The following is a 17,922-nucleotide window of genomic DNA, read 5'->3' on the forward strand; positions in this document are numbered from 1 at the left end:
TATGGGTTTATAGATCAGGACATGACATGACTTAGAAGGTCTTAAAATCAGGTCACTAAAACCTCAGATGAACAACAATACATGGCATATTTCACTGTGTCATTATTTAGCATAAATTAAGCCAAATTGCAGAAACTGTGGGTGAAAAATGAAGTACTTTTTTAAAAACTTACATGGGAATTAAGAAGGTACGTGGCATCCAGGTGCTGCAAATCAAATGCCCTTAATTGAGCATCAGAAAATTTGACCACCTCTATAAAAGCAGAAGATTTGGCAGTTTGATGGTCTGGAGTATTCAGGTTTATGACACAATGGCAAAAAGAAAAGACATCAGTAATAATCTTAGAGAAGCCATTGTTGCTGCCCATCAATCTGGGAAGGGTTAAGCCTCATTCACACGTACCAGTGTTTTGGTCAGTGATTGGAGCCTCCACAGCCATAAGGTATAAGGGAAAGATCTACACCTGTTCTGTGTTTAGAGCCGCCCCTGGTTTTGGCTCATAGTCACTGACGGAAATTACTGAACAAAACACTGACGTGTGAATGAGGCTTTATAAGGCCATTTCCAAACAATTTGAAGTCCATCATTCCACAGTAAGAAAGATTATTCACAAGTGGAAAACATTCAACACTGTTGACAATCTTCCCAGGAGTGGACGTTCCAGCAAATTGCAAAGAACCCAAGAGCAACATCTTAGACGCTACAGGCCTCAGATAGCATGTTAAATGTTCAAGTTTATGACAGTACAATTAGAAAAAGACTCAACGAGTATAGCTTGTTTTAAGGGTTGCCAGGAGAAAACATCTCATTGCTAGAAAGAACATGACAGCTCAGTTTGTAAAGTTGCATCTGAACAAAGCATAATATATCTGGAACTATGATTTTTGGACAAATGAGACCAAAGTGGAGATGTTTGGTCATAATGCACAGAGCCATGTTTAGTGAAAAGCAATCATAGGATATCTGCACAAACAGCTCATACACTCTGTCAGGCGTGGTGGTGGAGGGGTGATGATTTGGGCTTGTTTTACAGCCACAGGACCTGGGTACATGGCAATCATTGAGTTGACCATGAACTCCTCTGTATATCAATGTATTCAAGAGTCAAATGTGAGGCCATCTACTAAAGCTTGTCCTAAACTGTGTCATGTAACAGGACAATGATCTGAAGCAGACCAGTAAATCTGCAACAGAAAGGCGGAAAAGGAAAATAATCAAGGTGTTACAAAGGCCCAGTCAGAGTCCAGACCTCAACCCAATTGAAATTCTATGAAATGACCTTAAAGGGGTTCTCCGGGAATTTGGAAAATGAAAATACTTAAATATGACTTTATTATAAATATATTCCCGAATACCTTTCATTAGTTATAATGGCTTATTTTGTTTTGGGAGCAATCATCAGGGGAAATAAAATGGCAGCCGTCCTATTAGAAAACAAAAACACAATGCAACAGCATTCTGCAAAACAAATAAAGTACAATAATGCCATAGTAATAGAAGCATTTTGTACAAAATTATTTGGGCCCGTCTGCCACACGTCAAGGCGATCTCTGTAAGACGGGAACCTAACACTAAATGCTACCTGTTATGTGCCGTAACGGCCACCATAAAATTCAGGGAGTGCAGGTTCCGCATGCATGCTGGGTCCACTCAGAGTGTGTACTTTGTTTTTCTCATGACCGTATTATAGATTACACAGAACTCTTGAGCTTGCAGTAGCGAAAACGTTAGCACTTGCGTGCCTAACATTGCTGTAGTCAAAACATTGAAGCGTTCGTCCGAAAGCCAGGCCTACTTACAAGTGACCACTGGTTGTTCCATGTGGTCAACGTTCAATGTGTGCATTTCTTGGTATTCTCTGTATTATAAATGTTCTGAACAATTCCATGTACTCTGTATTTAGTAGAGTAGGAGCTTGTAAACCGCTTAATATAGCGAATGCTGTTTACTAGATGAGCAGTGCGTTATTATCATTAATGGAGATGCTGCTCCCCTTTCATGCTCACATTCGGCTCGGTATAATGAGTAAAGTGGTGTAGTACCTCTCGTACAGATACTTGTTCAAACACTTTGATGAATTAATGGCCCTTTAAATGGATTCTAGTTGAGGTCTAAAGAATAATGATTAATTAACTACCCCATGAGTGGTGCTTACCTGCTGTTTCCTGCTAGGCTGCTTTATATCTTCTGTATTAAAATGATTGCCCCAAAATGACAACTTATCACCTGTCTACAGAATAAGTGTCTGATCGGTGGGGGTCTGACTGATGAGCTTCAAACAATAATGAGAGTAGCTTTGCATAGTGGTCGTTGGAGAGCTGCAAAGAGTAGACACATCGTGCTAATGGTGTACATTGGGAGTATATCACATCGATGGAGGCTAAAAGGACACCTGGCCTCTGTTGAGTGGATGGGCCCAGAGGTCATACTACATTTTTCCAGAAGAGTAAAGATACTCCTCGAAGCATTTTTGTGGACTATTTTCAGCCAAGGAGGAGTACACAATAAAGGGCTAGGTGGCTGGGTTTTATTGGCTATAGTGTGTTTTTATTTTTCTGTTGAGGTAGCCATATGGGGACTTGTGCTTTTTGGAGTTTTTAGTGGCACAATTTTGGGAGACATATAAGGCTGAGTTCACACTTCAGTTATTTAGTCAGTTATTGAGAGCCAAAACTAGTAGTAAAGATCTACTCAGAGATCAGGTGTAATGGAAAGATCTGCACCTGTTCTGTGTTTTTGACCCACGCCTGATTTTTGTCTAACAATAACTGATGGAAATAACTGAAGTGGGAACTCAGCCTTATATGTATCCCAAAATGGTGCCACTAAAAACTACAAGGCACAAGCCCCCATATGGCTACCTCAACAGAAAAAAAAAACATTGTAGCCAATAGAAAACAGCCACCGAGCCCTTTATTGTCTACTCATACTAACTTATTACATTTTATTACCCTTTTTGGGACGATAATGGAGAAAAAGCAGTTCTGCCATTGTTTTTTGCACTTCAAATTTACGAAGTTCGCTGTGCGGCATAAATAGTGTTTTACTGTTATTCTATGGGCCAGTATTATGATGATGATACCAAATACACTGAACAAAAATATAAACGCAACACTTTCGGTTTTGCTCCCATTTTAAATGAGCTGAACTCAAAGATCTGAAACATTTTCTACATACACAGAAGACCCATTACTCTCAAATATCGTTCACAAATCTGTCTAAATCTGTGTTAGTGAGCACTTCTCCTTTGCCGAGATAATCCATCCCACCTCACAGGTGTGGCATATCAAGGTGCTGATTAGACAGCATGAATGTTGCACAGGTGTGCCTTAGTCTGCCCACAATAAAAGGCCACTCTGAAATGTGCACAGTTTTTGCCTTACTTGGGGGAGGGGTGCAGAAAACCAGTCTGTATCTGGTGTGGCCACCATTTGCCTCATGCAGTGCAACACATCTCCGTCGCATAGAGTTGATGAGGTTGTTGATTTGCGGCCTGTGTATGTATAGGTCCACTCCTCTTCAATAGCTGTGCGAAGTTGCAGAATATTGGCAGCACCTGGAACACGCTGTCGTATACGGCAATCCAGAGCATCCCAAACATGCTCAATGGGTGACATGTCCGGTGAGTATGCTGGCCATGCAAGAACTGGGATGTTTTCAGCTTCCAGGAATTGTGTACAGATCCTTGCAATATGAGGTTGTGCATTATCATGCAGCAACATGAGGTGATGGTCGTGGATTAATGGCACAACAATGGGCCTCAGGATCTCATCATGGTATCTCTGTGCATTCAAAATGCCAATAATAAAATGCACCTGTGTTCGTTGTCCATAACATATGCCTGCCCATACCATAACCCCACCACCACCATGGGCTACTTGATCCACAACGTTGACGTCAGCAAACCACTCTCCCCCACACGACGCCACACACGCTGTCTGCCATCTGCCCTGAACAGTGAAAACCGGGACTCCTCCGTAAACCGAACATCGTGCCAGAAGCCATGGAATGTAAGCATTTGCCCACTCAAGTCGGTTAAGACGACGAACTGCAGTCAGGTCCAGACCCTGATGAGGATGACGAGCATGCAGATGAACTTCCCTGTGATGGTTTCTGACAGTTTGTGCAGAAATTCTTTGGTTATGCAAACCGATTGTTGCTGCAGCTGTCCGGGTGGCTGGTCTCAGACGATCATGGAGGTGAACATGCTGGATGTGGAGGCTCTGGCCTTGTGTGGTTACACGTGGTCTGCGGTTGTGAGGCCGGTTGAATGTACTGCCAAATTCTCTGAAACGCCTTTGGAGACGGCTTATGGTAGATAAATGAACATTCATTGCACGGGCAACAGCTCTGGTAGACATTCCTGCAGTCAGCATGCCAACTGCACACTCCCTCAAATGTTGCGACATCTGTGGCATTGTGCTGTGTGATCAAACTGCACATTTCAGAGTGGACTTTTATTGTGGGCAGTCTAAGGCACAGCTGTGCAATATTCATGCTGTCTAATCAGCACCTTGATATGTCACACCTGTGAGGTGGGATGGATCATCTCTGCAAAGGAGAAGTGCTCACTAACACAGATTTAGACAGATTTGTGAACAATATTTGAGAGTAATGCGTCTTTTGTGTTTGTAGTAAATGTTTCAGATCTTTGAGTTCAGCTCATGCAAAATGGGAGCAAAATCGAAAGTGTTGCGTTTATATTTTTGTTCAGTGTATGTATATAGTTTTTAAATTTTTACTACTTGTTTTTGTGTATGGCTGTGTCTGCTGCACAGGCCCTGCTATGGCCGATGGTGGCAAAGTGAGCCTTTATCTCTCCAACAGACTAGATGCTGTGGTCGCAGTTCAATTAACTCTGATGTCAGCTGTTACAGCTGCAATCGTGCTACAACACCCAGTATGTACAGTCAGACAGCCACACTGTTGCATATAAAGCTGCACTTGGGGCATTACACTATTACACTGTCTGATAGCTGCATTTCTAAGAGAGATGCTTGTGCTTTGCTTTCATTTTTAGCAGCTAACAGCTCTATCTCCCATGGTAAAGGAGATCATGCTGTCATTCTAGTCTTGTTTTAACGCCTAGGCCAGGGATCAGCAACCTTCGGCACTCCAGCTGTTGTGAAACTACGATTCCCAGCATGCTCCATTCATTTCTATGAGAGTTCCTAGAAGAGCAGAACAAGTATGCTTGCTGGGAGTTGTAGTTCCACAACAGCTGGAGTGCCGGAGGCTGCCTACCCCTGGTCTAGGCTGTTGGCTTTCAAACAAGACCAGTCCCATATCTAGCTGTTACCAAGCCTGAGATATGAAGGGTTAAAGCAGGTCTTCCTCCTCCCCCTGGTGCCCGACCTCTGCTCAGGCTCAACTGTTAGTGCCTTTTTTCAAAGCTTGGTCAAAACTTTCAAGGGGTTTAAGGGTTTTTCCATGATTTGGCTGTATAACATTAAAAAATTCCTTCTTTACTTTATACTGCAAAATCTTGGAAAACCCCTTTTAATACCAGCTATGATTGTAAGGTGTCAGAACTGGGGCTGAGTAGGCCCAGACCTGTCAGAGCCATGCTTCCCCTTCCCCATCCCCATGTTGTCCTGGTCTGATGCATCATATTTTCCTGCCATGCTTGACCTTCAAATTTCCTAGGTCTGAGTCCAATCAAACAATAACAAGATGTGTCGGAAAAACAAGTCTATGCCATGGACCACACACCTACATGAGATCAGACTTGTGGTTTTAATCTTGACTAATCAGTGTTTCTGGCTGTTGAGGTGTATAGATGACGCCCAAAGATATTGTGCGCTTCTTGATGTTCTTTATGTGTTTGGGCCATTTCTTGTATAAGCAATGCTTTAATACTGTCACAGTCTTGAATAACTGTTGGTAGAGAATAAGGCTTTGATCACTGGCAACTACGCCACAATTACCTTTTTTTGAATTTCCTCCTCATAGATCATGAGTACACAGTCATGTTTCTTTCATCCTCAATGTCAAACTTGTTTCATTCAGGAACATTATGTGCTGTATTTGCAGTGTCAACACTGTAATAATTGTAATGTGGAGTGTACATAAGAACATGGCATACAGTGATTTCTAGAGCTCTTACTCTTCTATCTATACTTTTTATTGATTTTTGTCAGAATCGGGTTTTGCAGATATCGAGGGTTATTTCAGGCAGTTACACAGGAGAATACCCATTTGGAAAGCTATAGCAGCGTGGATAGCACTTTAGCAGCTTTATTTCCCTGGCGACATTCCACTTCATGCGCCATCCTGCAATTTTGTTACAGAAAGATATGTAGTAAGCAGCTGTCATAAAGACATGTCATTTGCTGTGTTCCAATGTATTTGTCGAAATTATGTTGACTTACGCTTTTTACCTGGCTATCACCCAGATTGCCCTTTTACTATTCCTATGTCACAAAGCATATTTGTGACTCCCCCCCCCCCCCTATGATTTCCTTCTCTCTCTTCCCTCCCCCCCCCCCCTCCCCCTATGCCCGTTTTCCATATGTAGAGGTTCACTAACTTTTGGTAATGGATGGAAATGTCTTATGACCTTTCTAACTGTGGCATTGGGTTAGCTTGCTCACACTTGACTTTTTAAAGTGTTTTCTCTTACAGATTTCCCAGTGGTCCCCAAGCCCGGGTTGCTCTTTGTGTAAAATGTAGCAGTCTCATCTCGCTCATCTGTCTTAGAATAGGAAGAGAAATGGTCCAGCAACATCTTGGCGATGCTCTCGGAATGTTTTTCAGTAACTTCACTGTACTGCAGGACATCCATAAGCAGGTATGCCTCAAAACATATCAAACAACTAAAACCAACACACCTGGGACACAACTAGCAGTCTCACAGACCTCTAAATAATCTTTTCATTTAGTTCCCCTGCATCATTACACATTGTCCAGTGGAAATCCATGTGCTCTACATTGATTAATGAACCCGGTTCTTTAGAGCAGGGGGTCCAAATCCATGAACTTCGACCTCTAATCATTTAAAAATGCCCTAGAAGAGCATTTTAAAAGGGGTTATCATCCCTGTCCCACGATCTTTCTTTTAAAACAAACATATGAATGGTCAGCCTATTCTTCAAGTAAGGTCATGCCCATTTTTTTTTTTTGACTGGGACTTCTGAAAGGTTTAGGACCATTAAGTTTTTGACCATTAGATTGTTGACCATTTTGTGCCCACAGGCGTGGGTGCAAAATGTTCTAGAAGGTTTGTGGCCAACATGTTTCTCATCCCCTGCAACCCCTTGGCTCCCTTTTCTGAGGGAGCCAAACCTCCTCTTTTTGGGTGGCAGCCCAGGTGGAAGCTGGAGCACAACCAGGCTCTGCCTTTGTTTTGGCTTAGGATGGCCAAGTTTCCAGGGCATTCTGGTTTGGAGGGTTGAAAATTGATTTATGGGGGCCCTTCTCTTATAGAGAGGGCTTGCGATAGACAGCATCCTTGTGCATTTTTTTGTGGCACATTGCCCTTTTTTTGCACTTGCGTGAAGAAAGTCACAATCTTGGGCGATGGCAGCTGTGATATATGATAAGAGGGTGAAAAAAAATGGGCAGCACTTTTTCTGGGGTTTTCTGAGACTTACAGAAAGTTAGAGAAGAGCAAGGAGTGAGATGAAATAAAATAAACTCTATATACACCTCTTCAGTCCCCTTCCTCTTCAATGGTTCCTGACGATCTCTGCTTACTTCCTTCAGCACTTATATGCCGTATTTACCTCAGTCACATGACTGCTGCTGCCTATCACTGACTTTTTTGCATTCCATTCCCTGCTCATAGCTACATTTTCCAGCTCATCCCTCATAACAGCACAACAGGAGGTTGTTCCCCTTTGATCTTCTTGGGACAGAAAACAGACAGGTTAAAAGGTCCCTCCCACCTCCACCCACCAGTGTTCTTCCTGTCCCTACAGGGGATGGAGGTTCCCTGCTCTAGGGTTGAAGAGATTCTACATGAATTTTTTGGGTGCCTAAGGCTGGTACTAGGATTGGGGGGTGTCCAGCCTCTCCTTCCAGGTCTCGAATAGCCGGGGTAGAGGTCCCTTAGCAGCTCAGAACCCACCTGGCAGAGTCCGAGCCTATAGGTGGGTTCTCTGATGGCCTGGGCTCGATCGTTGGGTTCATCCTCATCCTTCCTACCCTATAAGTGGCCGTTCCAGTACCTCTTATGTGGAGGTCCCCTGGCTTGCTCCTAACCCTGATGATGTGGGTAATGCAGCTGGTGGTTACCTCACTATGGACGTCTGTGGGTTCATGGAGCTTAGATCCGCTTTTTTTTTTAATGGAGTTCAGCAGGATCGCTCCTCAGTGCGCTTGAAACAGTCAGCAGCTTGAATGGGGCCCTTTCTTTTCTCCTCGCCAACGCTCCGTATGCAAGTGTTGGCAGAAGCTGCTATTTGTCAGGTAAGTAAACCATGCATGTGTTTAACCAGCTAGATTGTCTAATTATTTTAATTAAGAATCTGGGTGTGGATCTAATTAGGAACTCAGGCAATAGTAGCATCACTTGTTTCTTTAATGAGGACTGAATGTGGATTTTAAATTTTCAGGTTGCATTCAATTGACAAGGTTGCAGACTTAAATCTTTCAGGTCTAGCAATCTGGCTTAGTTATGTCTGACTTGATTCCTTTATCTAGGGAAAATGTATTCTGGGCCCGGCGTGCCGCCTCATGGCCTCTGGGCCCGGGCAGTGGCCGGCTGCCGCCAGGAAAGCTAGTAGGCCGGAAGTTAAGTTAAAGCTAAAGGGGTCCTAGGATGAAGACCTCGGGTAAGGACCCAGTGTAACAGAAAGATTAGGGAAAGCCTAGTGGAGATGAGTGGTAGTTCAATCTTTGCTCTCTACTATTAGGGATGAGCGAACTCGAACTGTATAGTTCGGGTTCGTACCGAATTTTGGGGTGTCCGTGACACGGACCCGAACCCGGACATTTTTGTAAAAGTCCGGGTTCGGTGTTCGTCGCTTTCTTCGCGCTTTTGTGACGCTTTCTTGGCGCTTTTTGAAAGGCTGCAAAGCAGCCAATCAACAAGCGTCATACTACTTGCCCCAAGAGGCCATCACAGCCATGCCTACTATTTGCATGGCTGTGATTGGCCACAGCACCATGTGACCCAGCCTCTATTTAAGCTGGAGTCACATAGCGCCGCCCGTCGCTCTGCTCTGATTAGCGTAGGGAGAGGTTGCGGCTGCGACAGTAGGGCGAGATTAGGCAGATTAACTCCTCCAAAGGACTTGATTAACTGATCGATCTGCAGCTGTGGATCATTGAGCTGCTGATCCTCAATTGCTCACTGTTTTTAGGCTGCCCAGACCGTTTGTCAGTCACATTTTTCTGGGGTGATCGGCGGCCATTTTGTGTCTTGTGGTGCGCCAGCACAAGCTGCGACCAAGTGCATTTAACCCTCAATGGTGTGGTTGTTTTTTGGCTAAAGCCTACATCAGGGTGAAGCTGTCACACCAAGTGCATTTAACCCTCAGTAGTGTGGTTGGTCAAGCTATCACACCAAGTGCATTTAACCAGCAATAGTCTGTTCATTTTTTGGCCATATACTAAATCAGGGGCAAGCTGCGCCCGTCACCAAGTGCATTTAACCCTCAGTAGTGTGGTTGGTCAAGCTGTGACACCAAGTGCATTTAACCAGCAATAGTCTGTTCATTTTTTGGCCATATACTACATCAGGGGCAAGCTGCGCCCATCACCAAGTGCATTTAACCAGCAATAGTGTGGTTATTTTTTGGCCATATCCCAGTCTAATTCTGTCACTAAATCCATACCGGTCACCCAGCGCCTAAATACTAGGCCTCAAATTTATATCCCGCTAAATCTCTCGTTACCGCTGTCCTGTTGTGGCTGGGAAAGTTATTTAGTGTCCGTCAAAGCACATTTTTTGTTCTGGGTTGAAATACAATTCCCAATTTAGCAATTTCATAATTTAGTGGTTTCTGCTATATCAGAGCTATTTGAAATCTATCCCTAAAAGGGTATATAATATTCAAGGTGCACATTGGGTCATTCAGAATAACTTCACACACACCCGCTACTGTGTATTTCCAAGTCTAATTCTGTCACTAAACCCATACCTGTCACCCAGCGCCTAAATACTAGGCCTCAAATTTATATCCTGCTAAATCTCTCGTTAGTGCTGTAGCTGGGCGAGTTATTTAGTGTCCGTTCAAGCACATTTCTTGTTCTGGGTTGAAATACAATTCCCAATTTAGCAATTTCATAATTTAGTGGTTTCTGCTATATCAGAGCTATTTGAAATCTATCCCTAAAAGGGTATATAATATTCAAGGTGCACATTGGGTCATTCAGAATAACTTCACACACACCCGCTACTGTGTATTTCCAAGTCTAATTCTGTCACTAAACCCATACCTGTCACCCAGCGCCTAAATACTAGGCCTCAAATTTATATCCTGCTAAATCTCTCGTTAGTGCTGTAGCTGGGCGAGTTATTTAGTGTCCGTTCAAGCACATTTCTTGTTCTGGGTTGAAATACAATTCCCAATTTAGCAATTTCATAATTTAGTGGTTTCTGCTATATCAGAGCTATTTGAAATCTATCCCTAAAAGGGTATATAATATTCAAGGTGCACATTGGGTCATTCAGAATAACTTCACACACACCCGCTACTGTGTATTTCCAAGTCTAATTCTGTCACTAAACCCATACCTGTCACCCAGCGCCTAAATACTAGGCCTCAAATTTATATCCTGCTAAATCTGTCCTTAGTGCTGTAGCTGGGCGAGTTATTTAGTGTCCGTTCATGCACATTTCTTGTTCTGGGTTGAAATACAATTCCCAATTTAGCAATTTCATAATTTAGTGGTTTCTGCTATATCAGAGCTATTTGAAATCTATCCCTAAAAGGGTATATAATATTCAAGGTGCACATTGGGTCATTCAGAATAACTTCACACACACACGCTTCTGTGCATTTCCAAGTCTAATTCTGTCACTAAATCCATACCGGTCACCCAGCGCCTAAATACTAGGCCTCAAATTTATATCCCGCTGAATTTGAATACAATACATTGGGCCAAATAATATATTTGTTGTTGTGGTGAACCATAACAATGAGAAAAACATCTAGTAAGGGACGCGGACGTGGACATGGTCGTGGTGGTGTTAGTGGACCCTCTGGTGCTGGGAGAGGACGTGGCCGTTCTGCCACATCCACACGTCCTAGTGTACCAACTACCTCAGGTCCCAGTAGCCGCCAGAATTTACAGCGATATATGGTGGGGCCCAATGCCGTTCTAAGGATGGTAAGGCCTGAGCAGGTACAGGCATTAGTCAATTGGGTGGCCGACAGTGGATCCAGCACGTTCACATTATCTCCCACCCAGTCTTCTGCAGAAAGCGCACAGATGGCGCCTGAAAACCAACCCCATCAGTCTGTCACATCACCCCCATGCATACCAGGGAAACTGTCTCAGCCTCAAGTTATGCAGCAGTCTCTTATGCTGTTTGAAGACTCCGCTGGCAGGGTTTCCCAAGGGCATCCACCTAGCCCTTCCCCAGCGGTGAAAGACATAGAATGCACTGACGCACAACCACTTATGTTTCCTGATGATGAGGACATGGGAATACCACCTCAGCATGTCTCTGATGATGACGAAACACAGGTGCCAACTGCTGCGTCTTTCTGCAGTGTGCAGACTGAACAGGAGGTCAGGGATCAAGACTGGGTGGAAGACGATGCAGGGGACGATGAGGTCCTAGACCCCACATGGAATGAAGGTCGTGCCACTGACTTTCACAGTTCGGAGGAAGAGGCAGTGGTGAGACCGAGCCAACAGCGTAGCAAAAGAGGGAGCAGTGGGCAAAAGCAGAACACCCGCCGCCAAGAGACTCCGCCTGCTACTGACCGCCGCCATCTGGGACCGAGCACCCCAAAGGCAGCTTCAAGGAGTTCCCTGGCATGGCACTTCTTCAAACAATGTGCTGACGACAAGACCCGAGTGGTTTGCACGCTGTGCCATCAGAGCCTGAAGCGAGGCATTAACGTTCTGAACCTGAGCACAACCTGCATGACCAGGCACCTGCATGCAAAGCATGAACTGCAGTGGAGTAAACACCTTAAAACCAAGGAAGTCACTCAGGCTCCCCCTGCTACCTCTTCTGCTGCTGCCGCCTCGGCCTCTTCCTCCGCCTCTGGAGGAACGTTGGCACCTGCCACCCAGCAAACAGGGGATGTACCACCAACACCACCACCACCACCTCCGTCACCAAGCGTCTCAACCATGTCACACGCCAGCGTTCAGCTCTCCATCTCACAAACATTTGATAGAAAGCGTAAATTCCCACCTAGCCACCCTCGATCCCTGGCCCTGAATGCCAGCATTTCTAAACTACTGGCCTATGAAATGCTGTCATTTAGGCTGGTGGACACAGACAGCTTCAAACAGCTCATGTCGCTTGCTGTCCCACAGTATGTTGTTCCCAGCCGCCACTACTTCTCCAAGAGAGCCGTGCCTTCCCTGCACAACCAAGTATCCGATAAAATCAAGTGTGCACTGCGCAACGCCATCTGTAGCAAGGTCCACCTAACCACAGATACGTGGACCAGTAAGCACGGCCAGGGACGCTATATCTCCCTAACTGCACACTGGGTAAATGTAGTGGCAGCTGGGCCCCAGGCGGAGAGCTGTTTGGCGCACGTCCTTCCGCCGCCAAGGATCGCAGGGCAACATTCTTTGCCTCCTGTTGCCACCTCCTCCTTCTCGGCTTCCTCCTCCTCTTCTTCCACCTGCTCATCCAGTCAGCCACACACCTTCACCACCAACTTCAGCACAGCCCGGGGTAAACGTCAGCAGGCCATTCTGAAACTCATATGTTTGGGGGACAGGCCCCACACCGCACAGGAGTTGTGGCGGGGTATTGAACAACAGACCGACGAGTGGTTGCTGCCGGTGAGCCTCAAGCCCGGCCTGGTGGTGTGTGATAATGGGCGAAATCTCGTTGCAGCTCTGGGACTAGCCAATTTGACGCACATCCCTTGCTTGGCGCATGTGCTGAATTTGGTGGTGCAGAAGTTCATTCACAACTACCCCGACATGTCAGAGCTGCTGCATAAAGTGCGGGCCGTCTGTTCGCGCTTCCGGCGTTCACATCCTGCTGCTGCTCGCCTGTCTGCGCTACAGCGTAACTTCGGCCTTCCCGCTCACCGCCTCATATGCGACGTGCCCACCAGGTGGAACTCCACCTTGCACATGCTGGACAGACTGTGCGAGCAGCAGCAGGCCATAGTGGAGTTTCAGCTGCAGCACGCACGGGTCAGTCGCACTACAGAACAGCACCACTTCACCACCAATGACTGGGCCTCCATGCGAGACCTGTGTGCCCTGTTGCGCTGTTTCGAGTACTCCACCAACATGGCCAGTGGCGATGACACCGTTATCAGCGTTACAATACCACTTCTATGTCTCCTTGAGAAAACACTTAGGGCGATGATGGAAGAGGAGGTGGCCCAGGAGGAGGAGGAGGAGGAAGAGGGGTCATTTTTAGCACTTTCAGGCCAGTCTCTTCGAAGTGACTCAGAGGGAGGTTTTTGGCAACAGCAGAGGCCAGGTACAAATGTGGCCAGCCAGGGCCCACTACTGGAGGACGAGGAGGACGAGGATGAGGAGGATGAGGAGGATGAAGCATGGTCACAGCGGGGTGGCACCCAACGCAGCTCGGGTCCATCACTGGTGCGTGGCTGGGGGGAAAGGCAGGACGATGACGATACGCCTCCCACAGAGGACAGCTTGTCCTTACCCCTGGGCAGCCTGGCACACATGAGCGACTACATGCTGCAGTGCCTGCGCAACGACAGCAGAGTTGCCCACATTTTAACCTGTGCGGACTACTGGGTTGCCACCCTGCTGGATCCACGCTACAAAGACAATGTGCCCACCTTACTTCCTGCACTGGAGCGTGATAGGAAGATGCGCGAGTACAAGCGCACGTTGGTAGACGCGCTACTGAGAGCATTCCCAAATGTCACAGGGGAACAAGTGGAAGCCCAAGGCCAAGGCAGAGGAGGAGCAAGAGGTCGCCAAGGCAGCTGTGTCACGGCCAGCTCCTCTGAGGGCAGGGTTAGCATGGCAGAGATGTGGAGAAGTTTTGTCAACACGCCACAGCTAACTGCACCACCACCTGATACGCAACGTGTTAGCAGGAGGCAACATTTCACTAACATGGTGGAACAGTACGTGTGCACACCCCTCCACGTACTGACTGATGGTTCGGCCCCATTCAACTTCTGGGTCTCTAAATTGTCCACGTGGCCAGAGCTAGCCTTTTATGCCTTGGAGGTGCTGGCCTGCCCGGCAGCCAGCGTTTTGTCTGAACGTGTATTCAGCACGGCAGGGGGCGTCATTACAGACAAACGCAGCCGCCTGTCTACAGCCAATGTGGACAAGCTGACGTTCATAAAAATGAACCAGGCATGGATCCCACAGGACCTGTCCGTCCCTTGTCCAGATTAGACATTAACTACCTCCCCATAACCATATATTATTGGACTCCAGGGCACTTCCTCATTCAATCCTATTTTTATTTTCATTTTACCATTATATTGCGAGGCTACCCATAGTTGAATGAACCTCTCCTCTGCCTGTGTGCTAGGCCTAAATATATGCCAATGGACTGTTGCAGTGGTGGGTGACGTGAAGCCTCATTCTCTGCTATGACATGCAGACTGATTCTCTGCTGTCATGAAGCCAGATTGTCTGTTACGGGACCTCTCTGCTCTGCCTGTGTGCTAGGCCTAAATATATGCCAATGGACTGTTGCAGTGGTGGCTGACGTGAAGCCTCATTCTCTGCTATGACATGCAGACTGATTCTCTGCGTACATGAAGCCAGATTCTCTGTTACGGGACCTCTCTCCTCTGCCTGTGTGTGTGCTAGGCCTAAATATATGCCAATGGACTGTTGCAGTGGTGGCTGACGTGAAGCCTCATTCTCTGCTATGACATGCAGACTAATTCTCTGCTGACATGAAGACAGATTCTCTGTTACGGGACCTCCCTCCTCTGCCTGGGTGCTGGGCCTAAATATATGCCAATGGACTGTTGCAGTGGTGGCTGACGTGAAGCCTCATTCTCTGCTATGACATGCAGACTAATTCTCTGCTGACATGAAGCCAGATTGTCTGTTACGGGACCTCTCTCCTCTGCCTGTGTGCTAGGCCTAAATATATGCCAATGGACTGTTGCAGTGGTGGGTGACGTGAAGCCTCATTCTCTGCTATGACATGCAGACTGATTCTCTGCTGACATGAAGCCAGATTCTCTGTTACGGGACCTCTCTCCTCTGCCTGTGTGTGTGCTGGGCCTAAATATATGCCAATGGACTGTTGCAGTGGTGGCTGACGTGAAGCCTCATTCTCTGCTATGACATGCAGACTAATTCTCTGCTGACATGAAGACAGATTCTCTGTTACGGGACCTCCCTCCTCTGCCTGGGTGCTGGGCCTAAATATATGCCAATGGACTGTTGCAGTGGTGGCTGACGTGAAGCCTCATTCTCTGCTATGACATGCAGACTAATTCTCTGCTGACATGAAGACAGATTCTCTGTTACGGGACCTCTCTCCTCTGCCTGTGTGTGTGCTGGGCCTAAATATATGCCAATGGACTGTTGCAGTGGTGGCTGACGTGAAGCCTCATTCTCTGCTATGACATGTAGACTGATTCTCTGCTGACATGAAGCCAGATTCTCTGTTACGGGACCTCTCTCCTCTGCCTGTGTGTGTGCTGGGCCTAAATATATGCCAATGGACTGTTGCAGTGGTGGCTGACGTGAAGCCTCATTCTCTGCTATGACATGCAGACTGATTCTCTGCTGACATGAAGCCAGATTCTCTGTTACGGGACCTCTCTCCTCTGCCTGTGTGTGTGCTGGGCCTAAATATATGCCAATGGACTGTTGCAGTGGTGGCTGACGTGAAGCCTCATTCTCTGCTATGACATGCAGACTGATTCTCTGCTGACATGAAGCCAGATTCTCTGTTACGGGACCTCTCTCCTCTGCCTGTGTGTGTGCTGGGCCTAAATATATGCCAATGGACTGTTGCAGTGGTGGCTGACGTGAAGCCTCATTCTCTGCTATGACATGCAGACTAATTCTCTGCTGACATGAAGACAGATTCTCTGTTACGGGACCTCTCTCCTCTGCCTGGGTGCCGGGGCCTAAATATCTGAGAATGGACTGTTCCAGTGGTGGGTGACGGGAAGCCAGATTCTCTGCTATGGAACCTCTCTCCAATTGATTTTGGTTAATTTTTATTTATTTAATTTTTATTTTAATTCATTTCCCTGTCCACATTTGTTTGCAGGGGATTTACCTACATGTTGCTGCCTTTTGCAGCCCTCTAGCTCTTTCCTGGGCTGTTTTACAGCCTTTTTAGTGCCGAAAAGTTCGGGTCCCCATTGACTTCAATGGGGTTCGGGTTCGGGACGAAGTTCGGATCGGGTTCGGATCCCGAACCCGAACATTTCCGGGATGTTCGGCCGAACTTCTCGAACCCGAACATCCAGGTGTTCGCTCAACTCTATCTACTATCATTTGGGGAGTGGAGTAGCCTACAGTGCCTATACACGATCTACAGTTTAGCGCAAAGCTGTATTTGGAGCCACATTTCTCCATGGACAATATTAATGGAAATTGTATGTAATTCAAGGAGTGCAAGACATATTTGTGTACCGGCCATGTGATTTATAGGGTATAGTATACTCTACAACTGGAGATAGTATGGGTCAGCCTGAAGTTAAAGGAGCATTAGTGTCGCCAAAGCACTGAAATTTAGTAAAGATCCTACCCAGACTTGTTATAATGGAAGGCAGCACCATCCTGGTTGGGAATTCGTCTTGTATGGATTATAGCTATCCCTTCTATGGCAATAAATTGGTATATCTACCTCAAGACAAGTGATTTTCAGTAAATGTCAACTTATGCCCAACTAAACTCTTCTGTTATTCTATCTATTTGCACCTAAGGGTGCTGATGTCACGAACATTAGGGGCCCTGCCTTCATTGCACCTAATAACTATAACCTCAAGGGCAACTCTGTTGTCTACGGGAAGGAGACTCCCCTCACTACACGCCAACCAGGGAGCTACAAAACGGCAATACAGACTGTGCATTCCTCTGTCCACATTCACACTTACAGCCATGCTCACACATATAAGCTGCGGCTATGTACTCTGTACAGGTTCTGTAACCTTTTTGCCACTCCTTAGTCCCTGTGTCTCCTGGCTAGTGCCATGTAGAGATCTTGTGAAACCCTTAAGACTGCCTCTGACCTTGAAGCTATGCGGGCAGGTGGGTTCTTTCTCCTTTCTTCTCGCTTGAGTTCATACCAACACCTCCCAAGCTTGTCCTGCAGCGGTATGAAGTTAATGGTACAGTTTGGTTACTTCGTCGTTGATGTTCATGCCTGCCGTGTGCCAGTGAGGTCAGCTTGGCTCGGTTTCTTACATATACCTTGTAGACATTCTGGAGTAGGGCTGCAGTAAACGATTATTTTAGTAATATAGAATTCTATCGATTATTTTTACAATTAATCGAGTATTCTAATAAGAAAAATCTTCTTAAAATAACGTATTGCTTTATGAAGACAATATTTTTATTTATTACAGTGGTATAGCAAATAATTGCGCACACACATAAGGCTTCTTTCACAGCTGCAATATACATTCTGTCAGAAGAACGGCCAGCTAGAATGTACCATATCGGGTATAGCTGGATACTGCCGGCTGCTGCACCGATTTACTGTAATGGAGTCCGGCCTAGTTACAGCATTTAAGCTGGGCTTTGGCCGGACCAAAAAAAAAGCTTTCGATGATACCCAGCATGTATGCCGGAACATGGCCAGATGGCCTTGGACCACATTATAGTCAATGAGGGCATATAGCTGGTTG

At 46.2% G+C, this 17,922-nt stretch overlaps 1 protein-coding gene across 1 annotated transcript in view; it reads left to right on the plus strand.

Annotated features, from left to right (window-relative positions):
- Window positions 1-17,922, plus strand: part of WDR81 (WD repeat domain 81) — a 69,400-nt gene that overhangs the window by 18,571 nt on the left and 32,907 nt on the right. Inside the window, exon 6 of the mRNA XM_044283878.1 lies at window positions 6,626-6,791. Coding sequence (XP_044139813.1) covers window positions 6,626-6,791 — 166 coding nt within the window. The remainder of the gene's footprint in view (window positions 1-6,625; window positions 6,792-17,922) is intronic.

Source organism: Bufo gargarizans, chromosome 3 (genome assembly GCF_014858855.1).
Source record: "Bufo gargarizans isolate SCDJY-AF-19 chromosome 3, ASM1485885v1, whole genome shotgun sequence".
Lineage (NCBI taxonomy): Eukaryota > Metazoa > Chordata > Amphibia > Anura > Bufonidae > Bufo > Bufo gargarizans.